General features: G+C 32.5%; 3 protein-coding genes across 3 annotated transcripts in view; 1 reads left to right on the top strand and 2 right to left on the bottom strand.

Annotated features, from left to right (window-relative positions):
- Positions 1–10901, top strand: part of HELRODRAFT_185057 (hypothetical protein) — a 17772-nt gene extending 6871 nt beyond the window's left edge. Inside the window, exons 6-17 of the mRNA XM_009024825.1 lie at positions 4092–4207; positions 4292–4377; positions 4896–5001; positions 5760–5842; positions 5958–6024; positions 7343–7377; positions 8247–8426; positions 8571–8669; positions 9159–9345; positions 9580–9720; positions 9907–10038; positions 10191–10901. Of these exons, the coding sequence (XP_009023073.1) occupies positions 4092–4207; positions 4292–4377; positions 4896–5001; positions 5760–5842; positions 5958–6024; positions 7343–7377; positions 8247–8426; positions 8571–8669; positions 9159–9345; positions 9580–9720; positions 9907–10038; positions 10191–10298 (1340 nt within the window). The 3' untranslated portion in view covers positions 10299–10901. The remainder of the gene's footprint in view (positions 1–4091; positions 4208–4291; positions 4378–4895; positions 5002–5759; positions 5843–5957; positions 6025–7342; positions 7378–8246; positions 8427–8570; positions 8670–9158; positions 9346–9579; positions 9721–9906; positions 10039–10190) is intronic.
- A 3276-nt stretch (positions 10902–14177) lies between these two features.
- On the bottom strand, positions 14178–16744 carry HELRODRAFT_67454 (hypothetical protein; the record flags this gene model as incomplete). The annotated part of the gene is made up of 9 exons (XM_009024325.1): positions 14178–14327; positions 14515–14655; positions 14744–14852; positions 14957–15030; positions 15190–15314; positions 15482–15659; positions 15781–15944; positions 16037–16191; positions 16683–16744. 9 exons carry the CDS (start codon positions 16742–16744, stop codon positions 14178–14180), a joined length of 1158 nt encoding a protein of 385 aa, XP_009022573.1.
- A 5606-nt stretch (positions 16745–22350) lies between these two features.
- HELRODRAFT_162697 (hypothetical protein) overlaps positions 22351–22910 on the bottom strand; it is a gene marked incomplete at both ends in the record, with an annotated part of 3778 nt that continues 3218 nt past the window's right edge. Inside the window, one exon of the mRNA XM_009024824.1 lies at positions 22351–22614. Coding sequence (XP_009023072.1) covers positions 22351–22614 — 264 coding nt within the window. The remainder of the gene's footprint in view (positions 22615–22910) is intronic.

Raw genomic sequence — 22910 nt, 5'->3', positions numbered from 1 at the left:
TATACTTGTGCGTATATATATATATATATAATATATATAAATAAATAAATATATATATATGGTGAGAATTTATAAATTATATCTTGTGTGTATGTGTATATAAATAGCGCTGAACCATGAAAAATTGAGTTGAGCTTAAGTCCATCTCTGCATAAATTATGTTGATGTGTTTATCAGGCATGGTCAAATTTCAATAAAGATAAACTTTGTAAATTTTAGAGCCATATATATATATATATATACATATATATATAGACCACCCAATACAATAAGGATTATATATACATTTATATGCACTTATATATATGAGTGTGATGATTTATAATTGCGTTATGTTGTATGATGATATTGAAAGCTTTTCTTTGTCTATATGCAAATCTTTGCAATTTTAAGTATAATATATATATATATATATACATAGGTGGTAATATATAAATGATGTAGTTTTATATAGTTATTTAAGAATATCAAACATTTTCAGCAATAATCCACTTGTAGTTCAGTTTTCCTTAGAAGACATTTATCACTTTCATGTAATTTACTCAAGTATTTTTGAAAAAAAAATATTTTCGGTTTTTTTCGGCAAATATGATTTAGTTTCGGCCGAAACCGAAAAACGGCCGAAACTGAAATATAACATTCGGCCGAAACCGAAAAACGGCCGAAACTAGAAAAATTGGCAGTTTCGGCGCCGAAACCGAATTTCGGTCGGTCTCTACATGCCACACACCTTTGAAAAAGATTTTCTTTTGAGTGTAGGTCATTGAAATAAAAAAATGCTGCGGAGCACACATCTAAGCAGTATTCTGTAGGTTCAGACAATCCACCTCGGTCCTGCAGCTCAATGACTTTTGTGTGCTCTCCAGAATTCTCTTTGTCACAAAATCGGTCCACCAGATTTTCTTTGCAAGACTCACATTTCGTTTTTCTACTGATCGACCTTCCAATGTACCCAGAGGTGTATATGAGGGGCAGCATATCTTTTGGATCAAGATCAGTAGGATCATCTGCCAGCTCGTCACGCAACCACGTCCATTCTAAAGTAGTGGAAGGAACAGTTTTTTCAGTAAAGGCTAGCTCCTCAAATACGCCTGACCTTATAGCAGTTAGAGTACGAATTTTTTTTCACTTTCCATAATTTGACGCACACTTATATAGAAATTGGCACCATTGAGTTGGCGGTACCAACCAAACCGCCCCTCGATGCAATCAGATGTCCATTTTCCAAGAAGACAGTAGGTAATTTCATCATAGTTTTCAAAAATATACGAGCAGAGTTGTGAAATTCCTCTAAACGTTTGCACGCAGGCTGTGAAAGTTTGGGATGTTAATTCACCTGCCTTTGTGCTTTTGTTCCACCTTTCAAAATAGTCTGCCGCATCAAGTAGATACTTTAACTGCCAATCAGTAGGAGAACTGACAACTTCCAAGTACTTGTTTAGATTGTATTTTCCTGAATAAATTATACACAAGCATTTAGCAAAAATCTTAATTGGTTAAAGCTTATCAAGAAAATATACATGTAGCTCTAATGAAATCACATTTTAAAGTTTATTATGCAATTGAATATAATTAAAGATAAAAATGGTACAAAAAAGCAAAAGGAAATCACTCTATAAATACAAAAAATAATTATACTAGCAGAGATTTTTAAAAATTTATTGCAACTAGACATATAAACATAGACTTCACCTTAAAAAGAATGTCTCACTCCTAAGATATTCCATAGTCTGTTTATATACTCTAAGAACATTGCAGTGTCATTCCATCCTTTTTGTCCATAGAACCAGCTAGCAAAGTGACATAACTCTTCAGCTTGGTTGTAACAATCTCAAAATGATGGCGTAAAACAGCAGGGTTAAGACCAGCAACCGCTTTCAATCCTACTACATCTTTATATTTGCAACACAGCGATTGAATCATAAAACACAAAACAGTTCTAGCAACTTCTCCATTTTCTGTCAAACCAAAGACAGACCCGTTAAAATACTTCAGTCGCTTTGCAGTGTGAATTTCATCACATATCAACATGACAATTTTTCTGACTCAGAAAGTGCTTTCAACCTTGCTTCTAAGTAAGGTTGGTTAAGATCTTCAACATTTTCAGCAAAAACAGAAGACAATTGCTGAATTCTACGAACACTAGGAAGAATAAACAATTCTTTTAGAGTTTCATGAGCTTAGGGCTTGTCATTTGCCACAAAAATGAAACAGTTAGTAGTTTGTTAGAATATTTTCTAGCTTGTTTCTTGACTAAAGTCAGCTTTAGCTGGGCCTTTACAAATTCCAACAATGGTGCTAAATCACCCAAACAGCCCTTCTCTATAATTATTCCCAATAATTGATTAATGTTGTTCATAATAGAACAAACTTCCTCTTCACAGAGCTCATCTTCGTTATAAGTGTTCTTCATAAAAGCTAACAGATTAGAGAAATGTGTAGTGCTATTAATAGTATTTTCTTTTGATAACAAATGCATGTACTTTGATAATCCTACTTCAACGGAAATCTTTCCAACATATTTATAAATGGTAACTGTTAAGTCGTTCGCTACAGTAATTGACAAAGTAATGTCGAGAGGCTCTTTCTCTTTATTATTATTAATTAGTACATAGGACAGATGAGTGTTCATTTTGATACATATATAACCTTCAGGAATTAAAGTGTCTTTAATTTTCTCAACAAAATCATCAAAACAAGTTACCTTTTCTTCTTCCATCACAAGATTCTGAATAACTCCATATCTGTCATTCACTAATGCCACTCGAGATGCCGCAGAAGCACGGGTAGATCTTTGAGGTACCCTTGGACTGCTCAGATAAGCTGGACAATTTGGTAGCTTGCTAGGAACAGCAAAAGGTTTCAAACGATTTAAGTTTAGCTTAACAGGATTGCTTTTACGACGAGTTTCATTTGTATCCACTCTATCTAACTGTATGTTTTCATCCTAAAAATGTAACTCACACAGTCGATGATTTTTGGTGGGACGGAAATCCTTCAGCGATAAAAAACGTATCCATTTGTCCAATAAAATCGGATCACTGAATGGCAATCTAAAGAGTCTTAATTTTCCGACGCTTGTATTGGATTTATAACCAGTTTTACAACCCGGAGCGCAACACTTATAAACCATTTTAAAGAACAATCCGTAATTATAGTAAAAAGTTAGAACTACTAAATTTTACAATAAATTTTACAAAAAATACAATGATTTAAATTTCGTATTTACGAACGAGACACTAAATAAACACGAGACACGAACGAGATAATAACTAAACTGCAGCACGAGGTGTGTTGAAATGAAAAGAAAATTATTAAAGGAGAATCTATGTTTTAATCATTCATTAAAACAATAGTCATATCAAATATCAAAACTATATAAAAAATTTAAAAAAAGGAGTTATTAACTTAATAATAATCTGCACAATTAAAATTACGTACTAATTCAATTAATTTTGTCATAAAAGTATGTGATATAATGAAGATTTTACCATAGGCCTCCGATTGTAAAGGAAGGAAAAAAATTTCTTTCGCTTGTGCTTCTCTGTTACTACGTTCCCATATATATATATATGTATATATATATATATATATATATATATATATATATTCAACTTAAATATGACACAATCTTTAAAATAATTTCTTCATAAATTTATTATACATGATTTAAAACACTTAGCAATCAGAAAGTATTTCTTCTAAATGTACAACACTCTTGCACAGCAGATGATCTTTTTAAATTTAAAAAGCGTGAGACAAATGTAGAAGTTCTAAAGATGAAGTTTATTTGATCATTAATGATAAGAGAGTAGATTGGGGACAAAGAGATTTCAAAGAAATGATATTGGTAGCTGTAACATTGCTTGCTTAATGCTGACGATACGTGAAGATAAAAAATTTGAAATGGTAGAGCAATTGAAAATTGAAAAAGTTACGTCACAGGTTTTGCATAAAATCAAAATTTGAATTGGGTTGATAATGATGCTTGATGTCATAATGATTTGTTTATCTGCTTTACAGTTAGTTTTTATAAATTTTTTTCAGATTTTATGCAAACTAAATTATAAATAAATTATTAATTGTTTCAGCTGGTGAAATGTTGTCTGAGGCCTCTCAGTTCTTAGAACAACAAATGCATCCAAGCATCATCATTGGAGCCTATAGGCAGGCCCTTGAAGATCTGCTTGACATTCTCAAAGATAAAGTTTGAAACGTTTTGTTTGCACCATAAATTTATGATGGTCATGTTTTTTTTGAAATATATTTAATTATTTTTATCAAAATCTAGGTGAGCACAGTTGTTGATATTAATGACAGAGAAAAGATGAAAAGTATCATAGGCAGTTGTATCGGCACAAAATTCATCAGAAAGTGGTCAGCATGTGATTTTTGTATCCGTTATCATGTTTGATTCACTTTATGTGTTCACGTTTGCTTCGACTCATTTGTTTAATTTGGTGAATCTTTCATTTCTTCTCAATAAGTAAGCTCAAGAGATTATTTATTGCTTATTTATTATTTATTGCTAAGCTGTAAGGCTGGTCGTTTGTTGAAAATTATCAATTTGCATGACAGTAATTTAAAAATAAAAAATCCTTGCAAATAATTCTTTCTGAAAGCACGTTCAAGTTTCAATCACTTTTAATGTGTTACCTAATTTACCTGTAACTAACTCAATTTTGAAACGAATTGGTCAAAATGAACGTTGGTGGGATTAGATGTATTTTGTTATGGATGTGTGTATTTTATAATACATTCTCATTTAATACATTTACATACAATATAATTAATATTTTTATGATCTTAAATCACTTGTGCCTGCTCTATTTCCTGTCTTGTGTGCAAATCACATGTCCTCCCAACATTTGCTTCTTCTTAATTCATTTGACCAGGGCCGACCTTGCAAGTGAGATTGCCTTAGATGCTACGTACACAGTCATGCAGGATGACAAGGGCAGGAAAGAAATTGACATCAAGAGATACGCCAAAGTTGAAAAGGTAAGTGTTCCCTTTATTGTCATTAACTTCAACTGTGTAAAACAGGGAAACCCCATTTCAATAGGCAACATGATATCCATGCCTTTTAAATTTTATGTAATTATAACCATAAATTTAAAACTGATTATAAATTAATTGTAAGCTAAAAAACTAAATGTAAATTTGAATCTTGAATTTTATTTGTGAAAATTGCATGTTGCTATTGTAAACCAGTTGCAATTTTCAAAGGAAGTTAATATATTATGACAAATAAAAATAGCAGATAAAATTGTTCTATTATTATATTTTGGTATAAAATTTCAACAATTGTCAAGTTACTAGAGATCTTTTGAATGCAACTATGATTGTTAGGGAAGTCTGTTTATCACTTTTGTCATCATTATTGAATCTGTTATTCGTTTATTGCATTCACGGTGACCAACTTATTGAACAGTTTAGTTTCAATTTGCTCCTCAGCATCTTAATTTCAAGTCTCTTTAATTTCAGTTTTCATATCTTTAGAGCCATGTACCCTGTTCATTGTATCTCTTGCCATTTCGTTGGCGTCTGCAATGATTAAATATATGTGTGATGATTGAAGACTGACAATCTGAATTTTCTTACCACTCTGAACAAGTAAACATATAGTAGGATGAAGTGAACCATTTTCTGCAAATAATTAAACACTTAGATAAAGTCATAGGACCAATACAATGATTTCTGTAATGTGACTGGAATTTGATTTGAAATGATTTGAAATTTTACACCCCACCACAAAGATTCCAGGAGGATCCATAGAAGATTCCAAAGTCCTCAAGGGTGTCATGCTCAACAAAGATATTGTTCATCCAAAAATGAAGAGGTTATTTTATACTTTGTCATATAATTGAATTCCAATTAGCAGTTGCAATTTTTCAATCAAATTTGCAACAATTATTTCAAAGAAATTGCAAGTTATTTTATAATTTCCGTTGCAGACGCATTGAGAATCCACGAGTTCTCTTGCTGGATTGTGGATTGGAGTACAAAAAGGGAGAAAGCCAGGTATACATTTTGTTACATGATGTTTTCTAATACTAGAGTTGTACCCAATTTCAATTATACTAATCCAGCACCTTACAAACACAAATCTGGTTGAAACTTCATTTGTTTTTCAGTTAAATTTAATGTTATGAATTTTGTCAAGAGATTCATTGACTAGTTTTTATTGCTTTCTAGCTCAGCGTGAAATCTTGTCAAATTGCCTCTCAAATAACCTATTAAATTAAGTTTAATTTAATACTATTTGAATGAATACTTGTTTAAAAAAAGAATATAACCAAAATCAAAAATTCTACTTGACCAATCATCTGATCTTCCGTATGATTAGTAATTAAGGAATTCCACTATTGCGTTTGTGACAGTTGTGTTTCTTTAGGAAGTTGACTGTTCATGTTAATCACCACCTTTCAGTCCACTCTGAATTGCAAACATTCCATCAGACAAAAAATGAGCAAAACTCTTGTAATAGGCTTGTATTGTCTACGAAATTCAGTCAACAATGAGCACATTATATTTCAAAAAGATCAGTCTAGAACTTTTTTAGGAGGCCACGGACTGAGATGGTCACTATTATCACACCAGTTACACTAAACATGCGCTCAAATTGACGTTGGCTGATGTTGAGTTTAAGAGACTCAGACAGGTACTTTGCAATTTCAGAGTCAGTGCCTTCAGCTACATCTTGTTATGCATTGGTTTCAGCATTCTGCACAGTTTCGTTAATACATCCTCACACATTCTCACAATGCTGACTGACATTTTTGTTGTTATGATTGTTTTGCTGGTACTGTTAAGTTTTATGCTGAATCTGGTTTTTAATGAGCTGCATGCCTGTCTGCTGGGATGAGCCTGGTTTTCCAAAGAAACACGTGCTGTCTGGTTTTTAACGTTGAAAAAGTATCTTCGTTTTGTATGTGTTGTTGTCGCGACAGTGCAGCTCAAGTTTTTGTAAAAATTATTATTTTATTTTGTCTGAAACTTTGGTGGGAATGTTGAAAGAAAGAAAGTCAGATTAAATCTAAAATCCAATTCAATTTTGACTAGCTTGGAAACATGGCCAAGCTGGGTCAGAGGCTAATTCCTGTACAGATGTTAATAATGCAGAAAGAATTTGTTTTTTTGTCCTGTTCATATTTCATTCTGTGTACTGAATTGCTGATTTAACTCTGTATATAGTAATACAAAATAGAATGTTTTCAATCTTTTGATTAAATTTTAAACTTCAAATTTATTTTTATAGTTCCTATTTAAGTGTATTCAAAATTTTTCCGATTTCTATATAACTTCAAATGTTTGTTTATATTTTGCTTTCAATTACCAGACGAATATTGAAATAGTGAAAGAGGAAGATTTCAGGTTATATGTTTTTTAGTTGTGTTAGACTTTTTTAATGAAATCTTACATATCTTATTTGCCCATTTGCCTGGCAAGTTTCCCCAGATGGTGGGGGCGCCACACCGTGCATTATTGTTATTGACTGTTGACTTCCACAAGCAAAAAACCTCATATCTCGAATGTATGATGCAATGCTTGACGGTGCATGCAGTTATGTTATCTATGTATTGTATGTATGTGTGTGAATATTACAGTCTTTTTGGCACAATGGTTTGTTACAACCAGTGTGAAGAAAGATTTGTAAGCGGCTTCGTGTTTGTCAGTTCAGTAATAATTACAAAAAATATTGAAAAATAAGCCCTCTATAAATTGTTTCAACTTTGTTCATAAAATATAAAACATGTGCTTATTTTAATAAATTTTATGATTGAAAAATTTTTTTTATACCAAAAGCTGATTATTTTTGTCAAGAAATTATAACATTTAAGCAAACTCTCACGTCAAGTCAGTTACAGACAGTATTTGTAATTTTTTTAATCCTTCTTTGGAAATTGGTTATGAATTTTTTGTATGATCACGGGAAATGGATCTATAGCCTTTTTATTTCTGTTATGGCAACATTAATTAAATAATTAGGAGAATTATTTCTTCTATCTAGTCGATTTTTTTCATTTATTTGACTTGATCAAAATTTTAATTACACAAAAACTAAGGAAAGTTTGAACTTCTTCTTGTCACTATATTTGAGCTTTTACTCGAAATATTATTTTTATCAGTTCTTAAAAAATTTTAGTACGTTTTTTAAATCTGTTAAAATAAAAATATGCATTGCACAGAACAATGAATTTGGAAAGTTGCGTAAAATTTGGTCGAATAATATTTGCACGCAGTCGTTTGTTGGAACTGGAGGAGGAAATGATCCAATCGATGTGTTCTGACATCATAAGATTCAAGCCAGATGTGGTCGTAACAGAGAAAGGGGTGTCTGATCTCGCCCAGCATTATCTGGTCAAGGCCGGAGTGTCAGTGATCAGAAGGGTGAGGAAGTCAGATAACAACAGGATTGCCAGGTTTCTTTGTAATTTTTATTTGGTAGATCAAAAAAAAAAGAATTAATTTGAGTAGCACAGACAGTATGGTGGGATTTTTGTTGTACATTCACTGAAATATCATTGAAATATCAAATTAATTTTTTCCGTTTATTTTTCCAATAGAGCCACTGGAGCTACCATTGTCAATCAAACCAGTGAAATAAAAGAGGAGGACATTGGAACCAAGTGTGGCCTCTTCGAAATCAGCAAGATAGGAGATGAGTATGTATCTGCATTTAACCATTTGATAAAGTTCAAGGGATATCCCGGGGAACCGGGTCTCTGGACGCAAAACGAAGATTGATTGATTTATTTGTAGATTTGCAGGCGTTTGTGGTAAAAACATCTGAACAAGTAGAAAACAAAATTAGTTGATTTTTTTCTAGCAATTGTAAGTATTGAAAGTACTTATAGAGACTAAGCAAATATGAACGTGAACGTTTACTTAGAGATGTTCTCAGTTTTAGAGCTGCTAAACATTAGTTCGCCCTGGATATCCTAAACAATTTATTGAGTTGATAGTTCATGTGAAACGTCCTACCTCGGGAAACTGGGTCTCTGGACGCCAAACGAAGATTGATTGATTGATTAATTGATAGTTCATGTGACAATTCTAAACAATATTTTTAATTTTGTGACTACGATTCCCGTTTGTTAACATTTGTAAGAAGATGGATGATTAATGCATTGTGATGTTGTGACCGCCGACAGGTACTTCACTTATTTCGTGGAGTGCAAGGACCCGAAAGCATGCACCATCGTTCTTAGAGGCGCCAGCAAGGAAATTTTGAGTGAAGTGGAGAGGAACCTGCAAGATGCTATGAATGTGGCCCGTAATGTCATGATTGATGGCAGGTTGGTCCCTGGAGGAGGAGCTGTCGAAATGGCTCTGGCTCAAGTGGGTGGCATACGTACTTTAGTTATTTTATGTTATAAATTATATACTATGCAGATTATCCTTAAAATTCATGGCGTTGTGTATCGTTAGCTGTTTAATTTGTTCATCATGACATGTATTTTTGCTATGCCTATGCATCATCTCAATTTTATTCTAGGGTTTAGTGAGGAATCCACAATTATTTGAATTGTTTTTAATGTAAGTAACTGTCTTCAATTCAACTATAAATATCAGGCTTTGAATGAGAAAGCAAAGTCAATAAATGGAGTGCAACAATGGCCATACCGTGCAGTTGCTCGAGCCCTCGAAGTCATACCCCGGACACTCATTCAAAACTGTGGTGCTCAACCTATCAGGGTTCTTACAACTCTCAGGGTATGTTCACATGTTCGTTACGTGCCCACCTCGTCGTTATTTCACACATGCTTTATCCATTGTCGTTGTTGAGCAACAATTTTGTGTTCAGTCTGTTTGGGAATCAGTTGGACACCGTTGTATAGTACAGTTTATAAAATACAACTGCGCCTAAATACGTTGCACAATTTCATTGAATCTCATCAGGCGAAACATGCTGTTGATAATAACTGCAGCTGGGGAGTTGATGGAGACACCGGGGTGATCGTGGACATGAAAGAGAAAGGTATCTGGGAAGCATACTCCGTCAAGGCGCAGACGTACAAGACTGCCATTGAGGTTGCCACGATCAAACCTTATACATTTTATTTCATAAGGGCAAATTTATTCAACTGAAAATTATCTTGAATTTTAATTCAATTAGTTATGCAGAATATTGTTACAAGATATAAACAATTTAATTTAAGTTGTTGTTTTTGCGAATGAAACAGACTGCACGGTTGTTACTGAGGATCGATGACATCGTGTCAGGATTGAAGAAGAAGAAGGATGACCACCACCAACCGGCTGCCAAGGAAAATGAAGCGCCTGAGAACTAATAAACTACTTTTAATTTATAATTAATTATTCGTTAGTCTTTTTTGTTTATTTTCTTCTCTTGCTGTTGGAATGGCGTGCACTCAACACGTTTTAGCAGCTCTGTTTTTCAACGCTACAAACTCAAAATTTAAGTGAATTTTTCTTGTTTGTGGTTTATAATGTTAAGTGTTTTTAATTATGTGACTAAAGTTTATTGTTGTTAAGTGGGTTTTGATTTCTAATAAACAAATTTTTAAGAAGGCATGTCTTCATTTTCGCGACGATAAGGTCAAATTGGACTATTGTGAAGCTTCATATTTTGCTGAGATTTGAGTTAATTTTTCATTGCGGTTTAGTTGCGAGACGATTTCTATTGGCTGATGTTGATTTAATGCGCCGTAGCTATTGTGTCACTTCTGACTAAATTTATTTCTCCACGCAACGATTCCGTTTGTGATGTTGTTCGTGAACTTTTGGCTGCGTTCTCGTTTTATATGTAATAAATATTTTTTTTACAGCTTACGCCTCATCTTCTAGATCTCCTCACTCAGCACTGTTGGGATAAATATTTGAATATTTTTGGTTTTGCTTTTAATGCTTCAAATAAAAGTTCAGTCGCTTGCCATGGCACTTCATAAAATTATTATTATTTGTTAACAGCGTTTTGTACGCAGTTTCATCGTTTAGATCTTTCCTGGCGCTATGGACATGGTGATATTTAGAGCTAAACCTAATAAACTAGTTCGGTTATTTAGGAGTTAATCACTGAACATAGATTGTGAATGTCCTAGAGAAAATGTCAGAAGACCAAAAAATTGAATATTTTGAAATGGCCACCAATTAATGCCTATATTGTTTTCAACGATTTTCGAATACAAACTGAAATTAATAACAATAAATAATGTTAACAGTTTTTTAATGATAGTAGTGGTGAGCAAAGTCGGTAGCAAATTTGAAGAATGTTGTGATGAGAATAGGACGTTTGATTTGTGAGAGTAGGTGGCGAATTACAGTACATTGTTCCATGCTCTGTAACAATTAGATGCATTCAAGCAAAAGTTCTCGAGTAGTTGTTTTTAAGATGTCTATAAAATTTATTAGAAACTAATTAGGTGAAACATAATTAAATAATTTGAACAGTACCTAATAATATAAAGACTAGAGTTGAGAAATATTACATGACGATATGGCTAGAGGGTTCGAGCCGAGACTCGAAGCCGATGTGTGTCAAGAAATGTCGGGTAATATTTCGAAAATGTTATCTATTTCATAAGGAACCAACTTCTTTTGATTTTATTCGATAGTTGCCAATGAAAACCAAATAAATGTATCGAAATTCGCGTATGCTCATTGTTTATTTAAAATGATCATTATCATTCACTACTTTCGTTTTAAAATCAATGGACTTTTAATCAACGATTAACAAACTAAATAAATTAAAAAACACTCGGCGAATTTAGGAAAAAAAAATGACGTTATAAGCAAAAAAAAGGTTGTCAGCCACAAATGTTGGCCCCCCGTCAAAATTCAAAATTTCGGTCCACCCGGTCGACACATACATTTTCAAAAATATTTCCCCTCTCGGTCAACGTTAAACACTATTCGAAAATTGATTTCAGTGCTGTGGCGCTAGTCAATGTTTACATCTTCGAATTGTGAACTGCTCCAACCATGAAAGGAAAACTTTGAATATCTGGTAATTTGTATGATTTTTTCAAATGATTTCTCTCCATTGTTGGTATGAGGTGTTCTGCAGTCCAATTAATTGGCAGCTGATGTTGAGTTACATCATTCTTATCATCGTTCAAACTCATTTTCTGAAATTTTATTGAAGTCTGTAGTTGTAGGTTAAAATTCATAAAATTTGTTTGATTGATCGTGGTAATTTGCGATAAATTCTTTAAACAACTTACCTTTTTTTGTCTTTCTTCAATTCTTTCTTGTACATAGCAGGGTATGCCTCCGTTACTCCTACCATTGTAACGATTCACAAATGATTCAGAAAACTTTGAGATTCGTTTAGACTTTGACAATTAAATTATTTTGTAAATTAGTAATAACTTATAGCCACTATTTGACAAATCATTATTGATTTTTTTTTAATATCTTACTTTGTCCATTTCAACTGGTATAGTGGCTGGGACGGGTTGACCGTTTGAAGTATCATAATAGCTGCTGCTTTTAAATGTGCTCCTGTGATTCTTACCAATATTTAGTTTATGTAGATTACATTTATTTACATGAACATTCGCTGTAGTTGTCTTTTTTCCTAAAACAGGTTTCTTTATTGCAGCAAATTTATCAACTTTACTGAGTTTCGATAGTGAGCTGTCCTTATCCAGTCCTTCAATCATCTTTTGTTTCCTCGATTTTTTATTATTTTTTTTTCGCTTTAACTTTTTAGTGGATGATTTATTAGGGCGTACGTCCTCGTCCTCTGACGACGAACTGCTGAAATCACTGTCTCTGGAATTTATTGGAATATATTAAGAAGTCGGAAATTTTTATTTTCAATTTTATTTTAGTTTATCTGGACAATTAAAGTAAAAAAATTGTTTGATTAATTTGCTTTAATTTTATGTTGTCAATTTAAAGTTTTTATTGTCTAGTAAGTGCACTCACCTTCTTCAAAAAACCTTCTTTTTTTTAGAAAAAAATAAGTTGCAGAAAATATCAAATACAATCATGTTTCACAGACTTTGATTTATCATTCAATTTGAGAATGTGTTTGAATAACGGAAAATAATTGTAGAACATAAACTAAATAAATTTTCATAAAACAAAAAATGAACTAACTCCGAATCCTCATCGAGATCAGAAACCAGGCATTTCTCAATCATTTGAAAGTTGTTTAGCATGTTTTGATGGAAGTTTTCGCCAGAATTGCATTCGACGTTGCAGTTTGATTTAAGAGAGTACTTCTCCACTAGGGCTGACATAATCTCATTTAGAACTTGCCTTTCAGTGCTTATACAATGTCGTTGTTGTGATACAATTAAATATTTCAACGTTTGAAATAATATCATTCATTTATGAATATATAAAATTTTTTTAATGGAAATTATTTGAAAACTTCACTAAAGGCTGCATTATTGTACGCTTTTGTTAAATTATTATTTTAAATATTGTTAAACACGCCATCAATATCACACTATCACATTTGTCGTTTTCAGTTAATTGTAAAAAAGTTAACAAAAATTATTACTCTTATTCATCGGCGAACCACCTACTTGATATTGCGCTTCAAAGAATCGTAAGTAACAAGCACTTGGCACAAGGATTTGCCAATCTCTTCAAAGTCTTCGATGTCGTAATGCCTTCAAGTAATTTTAGTTCTTTTTTTAAATTTAGGCCAAAATAACTTTTTGGTTGTTGTTATGCAGCGTAAATATTTATCAGATTGGCAAGTTTGCTCATTTGATATCAAAGGCGAAGCGAAGCAATGGGGAGCATTGGGAATGAAGTCCCAACCATGAAAAATTTTGCTAAGATTAACGCTAAAATGAAATTAGGACTGAAAACTATTTAGCCTCCCAAAACAGTGAAATTAGAATAAATTTCGCATAAAACCACAGATTTTAATAGCAAAATTAGTTTAAAATTAAGTGAGAAAAAGGTCGCCAAAAGTATTTTCAAACAAACTGAAATTTCTGCCCACGCCGTTTTATTATTATGTTGTAACTATTCTTATTTATACCTTTATTTATTTATTTATTTTAATAATTCTCTTACTTAACTTGATTTTTTTCATATTGGTGTGATAGTTACAGTTTCACTTATTTAAAGAAACATGACAGACTTATAGTAATTTTTCTTTTATGTTATGTTATGTGACGCCATGTTTTATTATGTTACGTTACGTTACAACTGACTCCATTTAATCTAAAACAATGAAAATGTTACTTGGACGATGGTGAACCAGAAAAGGTTGCCTCCAGCGTGTAGCTGTTTTCCACGTTGAATTGTTTGAAGACCACTGCTCTTCCTGTCGACTCCTTGTTTTTCTTAATGTGGAAGGTGCATCCACTAAATAGAAATTTCTCAGGACTCTTCGTGTGGTTAGTTTTGATATGAGTTCAGACGTTCGTCAATTAATTTAGTAGCTGGTGAAACTAAATTATAGTAGCTAATAAGTAATTAGTAGCTAATTAGTAATTAGTAGCTAATTTGTAATTAGTAGCTAATTAGTAATTAGTAGCTAATTTATTTAAACTTAGAGCAAAAATAAAAAAAAACCTGTTTAGCCATGAGCCAAGGAATCAACCTACTTTGCAAATATAACTCTGGGTTGAAGCTAAGTAGATTTTCTCGAGAACATCCATACATGAAGACGTCGTGCTTCTGACTGTGTCCATGTAGGTCGCAATACAAAACGATCTGCAAATTCAATGATCAAAATGCTCAAACAAACGACATGTTTGAAAATAATAATCAAATTTTTATAACAAAGTATTGTTAAAAAAACCTTATCCTTCATTTTTTCTAGCATTTTTTTAAAATGATAAATTGTTGGATACAAATGGCAGTCCTGCTGGTTGAACGTTCGGTTCAAGTCTTTTCCCGCCAGTGAACATCTGCAGGGTTGTTGTAACAACAACCTTATGCTTAAAATATGTGCGGGAAGTAAAAGAACATAGGCAATCGTTTGCATTTGAAAGGAAGAGACAAGAAGCGAAACCTGTAATTGCCGACAATGACGCCATCTGGATTCAACATGGGAATTATATGGAAAGCAAATAATTTGCGAAGCTCCTGATAAAATTTTTCATAATTGTTGAAGTGGAAAATTCTCACTAATAAAAAGCCAATAATGTTTTATACATTTTAGTAAATGAACATTTTTCTCTCAAAACAATTTTGATGGGATTGGTAAAAGATTATTTTGAAAGTAGAAATATAAAAAAAAATAACTTGAGCTGAAGAAGAATAAGAAGTAAGGTAATCGAGAAGGCCTTTGACGATCAAACTACTGTTGGACTCACCTGGGTGCACCCTTGCTGTTATCACGGCCACCTTCTTGTCTCTGTTTACAGCAACTGGAGGTACAATTGATGTAATGCAATATATTTTTATTTGAAAATTTTACGGCGATGTAATAAACGTTGATAATGGGAATTTAATTCTATATTGTTGGGTTATTTTGCAAACATTAAAATAATAAATAATCGTGGCCGTCGTGAGCCTTGAATGAAATTGTGATAACATGAATCATCAACAGCGATGTGGAAGCAGGTGTTTCCAGCCAACGTGCTGCACAGGGAGTTCAGTTGGACCAACATCGGACGGGTGCTCACCAGCTCACTGAGATCTTGTTGCAGGTTTGTGTAGTTGTAGGGATAGCAGTGGGCCATGAAGCAAGTGTCGTTGTCTTGCGGGAAGGTCTGTTTTGTTTTGCATGTTATTTTTCATCAGTCTCATAAATTTGACACTTCAAGCTGTAAATCAGTATTGAAGATTTTTATGCAAATGCTTTAAGGATCTACATAACAAGGTTGTGCTCACCACATCCCACTCAAGCGTGTAGTAAGATTTTCCACTGCGTAGATATGAGAAACGTTGAACGAAATCAACATTTGTTTGTCGGTATCGAACGTTGGATCCACTTCGAAACCATCCAATCTTATATTTTTCTGCCAAGTGTTCTGAGTACACCAAAGGCTGCATACCTGTTTGTGCGAATGTACTGTTGTCACAATTTTTTCAAGTTGGCAGTGCATTTAACAATTAATAAAAATCAACAAAACCTCTAAAAACAAACCTTGAGAATATAAATTATGCTTTTTAGAGAAATTTATAATTTTGAAGTTGTACCATTTATTTCGTATCATATTTCTTACTCTAAAATAAAACCATTGTGTGTGGCCCAACGTACTTAGGTCGTTGCGAATTAACAAAATATATTGCTGAGGTGATCTGGTGAAACAAAATTGTTTTCAAATCAATTAATCAGTCAGTCAATCAATCAATCAGTCAATCAATCAATCAGTCAATCAATCAATCAATCAATCAATCAATCAATCAATCAATCAATCAATCAATCAATCAATCAATCAATCAATCAATCAATCAGTCAATCAATCAATCAATCAGTCAGTCAATCAATCAATCAATCAATTAATCATTTACTGGATTTTATGCTGTTACTTTTTTTTAAATTTGACAAAAAACATATTTATGTAAGTGCTTTAAGGATCTACATAACAAGATTTTGCTCACGTTAATCTAACGTTAACCTAAACATATTTAAATGATTGAAAAAAACACATGCAACTGAACAATATGGGTGGGTGTCTCTCACTGCATTTGAAGATTGCCACTGCAACAAGGAACCTTAGATTTTGAACGTTATGCCGCAAACCATTGAAAATAGAAATAAATTTTAGTTCAAACATAAACTTTCTAACACTCTCCAGGCTTGATACAAATTTCCTGATTCAAATCTTGATTCAAATTCTAAAGCTGACATGGGATTCAAATTGTCGGGTGCAATTGAATGGTTGGTCTTTGGAGATCGTTTTGAGATGTTGAATATCTCATGCAAACATTTCAGTGCTGTGTCTGCGTTCTCGTCTGCTACGCTGGTAAATTAAAAATAAATTCTAGATAAATTATTTCATTTTTTACTTAACAAAAGTTCATAAAATTTCAAAAACATTTATACTATAGTTTTTAAACTTAGAAATATTTAAGACCTAATTCAAACAAAATTTCTCAGAAAATTTTGTTACGATATTTTAATTACCTTAAATTCACTGGAGTGGCTGTGCAATGACTGAAGGATACCGAACCATACTTCCGAATGTGAACGGGTGTAGGGACTAACGGGGAATAATTTTTCGGCCAGAAAGGTCCATGTACAAAACGTACAAATCCATATTTGTCTGCATAAGTCCCTGGTCTGATGGAAGTCAAGTCAGATCCGTCCGGCATTTTACCGGTTCTCAAGGCATTTTTGAAAGCATCAGCGCTGTGAAAGTAGTTGTACAACTGCACGTGCTCTGCAGTTAAACTGGCAAAGTTTTCAAATGCTGCTCTCATTATATTTGAATAGTAAGTGTTGTGGCTGTGTGCGCCAGGCTTGTCGCTAGTGGACCTAAACGTTGATGAAAGCAAGTGCATGCGGGATAAGTCTGTAGAATTTTTAAAATAAGTTTTTTCAGGTTCGTCTCTGAGCATTTCCGATCGAAATGTTACAAACTTTTCTAAATCAAAAGTATTTAACGTCTTAGAATGAGGCGTGTTAGTGGCATGCTCGTCGTGTAGATTACATTTATCCGGGGTCAAACCGTTTGTGAACTGCTCATTTGGATGAAACAATTTTGAAAATTGAACAAATAAAATTCCTTCCAAGCTCTGCATCGAATTCACTTCCAAACTTTTTTTCTTTTCCAGCCTTTCATTTTCCTCTTGAACATCTGAGTTAGTGAAATTAATTAATCGAGTTTACACATCGTTGTAGATTGTTAAAAACTTAAGATTTAACACTGAAAATTTCGAAATCTTTCTTACGCCAAACCGATTTCTCAGATATATATTACCATGTTAATATTTTAAAAACAGTATTAGCATGTTCGATTTAATGATAGTAATTGTAGGCGACGAATAATGAACGACGCTTTTGACTTTATATAATCAAAATGAAACAACACGGTGAACCTTTTGAGATTTTCACTGATCTGGTGCAACTATTGGGAACGTAACACGATGCAACATTGTGTTCATTCATGTTGGAATTATCATTCGACGTTTAATTACATTTAAAATCATTAGTTTATGCATACCTGTATGTGTGTGGCATTTTGAGCTAAACACGATCGTGTGACAGATTTTAACTTATTTACCTTAGTAACCATGTTAAGTGGTACACGTGAATTATAAGTTTGAATAGCGACAAATTTTAAATACACAAAAAATTAAATGAATAAAATAATTTTCTACATATTGTTTGATAACTATCAACAATAGCAACAACTTTCCACAATCATCAAAAAATTCTAGAGATATACACACGCGAATATAAACAATGCTTCTACAACAACATTAAATGCATTCACACTGCTTGTTTTTTTTATCGTTAATGAGACGGAATGTTCGCGAGCACAAGCCCAGGTCAACGATTAAATACAGAAATAAATAATCACGTGCTTCATGAAATAAAGCAAATTATTAACTTATATTTCGATTTCCAACTTAAAACCAATTAATAAGGTGAATTACGCGAGGACCGTATAGCCATTTGAAGAGAGAGTTAACGGACTTTCCAGACTGTAATCATTGGCCGGTAGGTTTTCGCGACTGTAACTTGGATTTCCAAACGTTATGTAATTACTTTTCTTGCTAACTTTACGGCGTCTGTAGAGGACCAACGCCGTGCCAGCAGCTGACAAGAGGGCGGCGATGGCCACGCCAAGTGCCACGCCACTTGAGGTGCCCTCCAGATTGCTTAATTCTTCCTTCATTAACCTCTGTTCTTCAGCTTTTCCGAAATGTTCGACGATTGCATCACCGGATGCATCTGCTTGGAAGATTAAAGTGCAAATTAATAACTATCGATTTTATGGATTGTTCCTTTAAAAAATTAGTTGAAAAATAACTTTGAAAAATAAAACTCTTTTATTCAAAATTTCAAATTTCAATGAATACTTGTTAAGTCTTCAGAGTAAGAATCCGTCACGAATGTATCATTTTGTCTTGTAGTTGTTAGTGAGGGAGCTTTCGTAAATTCTTCTTCAAAGGGACTGTCCGTAGATTTTAATTTGCTATCATCTTCATATGTGGGCATAGAAGGAATACTAAAACTAAAATTACTATAACCAGTTCTCGTTGCGTAATTCTTTGAAGCATTCATTAGGTTATTTTGAAAATTTTGGGTGGACGCAGTGTAAACGTTTGTCATCTGAGATGGCGACGTTGTCATACTAAAAATTTGATGTTCGAACGTATTAATTTTGTTACTTTTTCTGGAGCCATTAAATACTGAAGACATTTTAGACGTACTATGTAAAAATTCGGGCTTACCGATATCTGAATGGGTAAAGTAAATAGTAAATGGATTGTTTTATGTACACTCATGTCGTAGAATATTTAAAAATAAGTACATACTTCTTTCTAAGTACACGGTTTTAACATTCCAAACTTTATTTGAAGGGTCTTGTAATTGGCAGGTATACATAGATTTGAAGATATCTTCCCTATCTACGCTAATGATTAAAATGACCTGATCCTCTGTTGTCTCTACTCTAGTTCTGTAACAAAGCAAAACAAAACAAACATGTTATTTTAATTCAATTTCTCTTTTATGATTTTAGTATTTATTATAAAATCAATTTTAGTGTATTTGAAGGAAAACAAAAAATAGAGAAAAAACAGTTCTGCCCACCTACCCGTCTAATTCGGCATTACTTTCCGTTGAATTAATCCAAAATAATTTCCACAGATTGGTCATTGACTGGTTCGAAAATTTTTGCATTAAAGCTTTCTGAACGGAATATCCATTGTCAGTATTTTCCGCAAACAACGAAGAATTAATATCGTTTGTTCCACATGTTAAGTTGACAATTTTTCCAATTTCGGCAAAAATTCTTTCTTTCCTAGAAGCAATGTTTGAGTATTTTAAGTCCGTCGAAATGTTTATGATTTCTGAAGTGGTGAAAGTTATTTGAGTTGTCATTGGTATGTCAGTGCTTGCCTCCGTTGACGAAGTGCCCTGAAGAATAGCTGTTGATGGAAGTTTTGTCATGCGGTCAATGTTTCTACCAGTATTTATTAAATTTTCATCTCTATATAAAAGCATTTTCGTTTTCAAATCATCCTTGGAGTCGTTTGTTTCCGGTGCCAATAAAATATTTTGAGTAGTAAAAGTTGTTGAGGTAGTGAGATCAAACGTACGAGAATTATTCACCAAGATTGTATGTGGGGTGATGAATTGTTTTTCGAGAGCAGCAGCTGTTGAAATGTTGGATTGGACTGGCGCGCTGTTGTTGGAACTTTCGATAGAAGACAGATCGATTATGTCAGAATTTACATGGGAAATTTTCTGGATGGTTGATGAATTATATATATGTCCTTGAGCACTATCCTTTAAGTTATCGTATGTTAGATTGTTTGTTTCATTATTTAAAATGTTGTTGCTCGTTTTTGAATGAAACAAATCATCGGTGTCCGCTTGAGCAATTGCGCAAACGCAGCTACAAATTAACAATGACCAAATTACTTTTGATTTCATTTTTTCAGTAGATAAAGTTTTATATTAATACTATTTCATTTATTTTATTAGGTATTCAAATATAATAGACCGTCGATGATTAAAATTTAATATAACTTCCAATGCGTGAGAAACCAATTGTTTAAAAAGAATTGAATGAAAGTAAAAATATCAAATAAAGTCTTTCAGTATTCTTAAAAGATCGTCTCAAGTCGCAAATCAAATTGTATGGCAATCCGTATGACGTGGCGTACAGTTGATGCACAACGAGCTGTACGAGCACGGAGGGACGGATTTGCTGCAGCAAGTTGCTGGAAAGCGTTCGTACGTGTCTGTATACATTATGTTTATGAAGACGCGCATGTTACTTTAATTAAATTATCTATTTTGCATCTCCCTTTATGTGATGACGTTTATGTAAATGCATAACTGACCACGTAAATATATTTTGATTGGAATATTATATCTCAAAATATTTCAAAATCATTTTTATATCTTTTAACACACATCTTTTGCCATCTTTTAGAATTATAAATTTAAAAAATTATGAATAAGCATCTAGGGGCGAACAATTTTGATTTAATAAAAATGATCATTCAGCTATATAAATAACTTGTGGCGTTATAGGGTAACCATTGCAAAAATTATGTATTTTATCTCAATGATAACCACATACTAAGATGTTAAACACATTCATAAAACAATATCTGTCTAATCAAAAACTAAGATAAATTTATAAAACATATACACGGAACGCAGTCTGACATTATAAAATATATCATATACTTACATAATATTTATTAATACACGTGGAATTTCAGTATAGCAATCAAATAATAGTACGTGGTGGGCTTAAAATTGTCGGATCCTCAAAATAAATAAAAACACCACTAACTAACAAAGTGATTCATGGGAGCTATATAAGGAAAAAACTGCGATACTATGTTTGTAGCATATATATATATATATATATATATATATATATATATATATATATATATATATATATATATATATATATATATATATATATATATATATATATATATATATATATATATATATATATATATGTCATTCTCCGTCAACTTGAACGATTTAAAAAAAAGTCCACGCCCGACCATCTCCGATGTTTTTTAAATTTGAACAGTAAGTACCTCAATGTATTTCATCGACAAAATAAAATTTTTATAAAAAAATTTCAATTATTTTTCAAGTTATGAAGATTTTTGTGACAGCATCGTCAAATTTTTGAGCGATTTTTTTCAAAACTTGTACCTACGTAGAACGCTATATCTCTTGAACTAGCCAACATATCTTGATGAAATTTTTTGTGCATATCAGTGAAACAATGAAATAACAAAAAAAATAAATGTTATTGTCTCGAATCAAAGGATATTTTGAACAAAAAATCTAGAAAAAAATGAATTTTTTGAAAATTTCACCGATTTCAAAACAGCGTAGCTCAAAATCTATCGCAAAATAAATAAATATTTTTTATATAATATTTTGAGTTATGTGAATTTTTCCAACATAAGAAATGTTATCATCAGGTATAAGAATCAAAATATGTTTAAATGGTACATAGCAAATATCTATATTTTTAGGCCAATAAAAAATATTTTCTTTAAATTTCTTCAGACAGTTAACTTTTAAATCATCATTTTTATCATCTCTTTTTATAATGTTTACTAAATACCATTTCTTATTATAGACCAAAGCTACAAATCGACCCGGCTCATAATCATCATTGGTGTCTTCACTTTCATTTTTATTAAAATTGTATCCAAATAAATCTGAAGACAAACGTTTCATCAAAAGTTGATCATTTTTGTCTGGAATAAATGAGTGATGACTTCGACAACCCTTTATTTTATCTGCTGACCTAAATCTTTTTCAAGCATTCCTAGCAGATCTTTAATTTCTTTTTTGTCTACCCAAAAAAATTTAATACCATTTATTTTCGCATCAGCGTATGTGTAAAAATCTCTGGCGTTCAATATCTGATCTTTTGTTGATGCCTGCAAACTTGCTCTTGCAACCAATCTTTTTGTTGTCCCTCCAATTCCATCGCAAGGACTTTTACCATGAAAAGTTGCAAAAAAGTGCCATTCTGCTTTTAATCCAAAATCCTCTTTGTGATGAATTAAATTAGAAAAATTTTTGTATTGACTTACCGCACCATCAGAAAAATATTTAATTAAAGTAACGTTTTTCAGGTTTTGTTTTACATAGTTAATTAAATGTTTTTGAAAAGCATAAACAGCGGAAACATTGTGATCGAGACAGTCGCTAATCATGCAAACACTTTTGACAGATAAGTTTTCATAAATAAATAAATAAGTTTCTGTAATAAAGAACAATTGGGTGAAGAGTAACTTGCGTGTTGCTCCAATGTTGACTCTGGATTGCATCCTGTATTATCACC

Source organism: Helobdella robusta (genome assembly GCF_000326865.2).
Source record: "Helobdella robusta unplaced genomic scaffold HELROscaffold_4, whole genome shotgun sequence".
Classification (NCBI taxonomy): Eukaryota; Metazoa; Annelida; class Clitellata; order Rhynchobdellida; family Glossiphoniidae; genus Helobdella; species Helobdella robusta.
The sequence above is the reverse complement of the archived record's forward strand: the minus strand, read 5'-3'. Positions and strand labels throughout refer to the sequence as shown.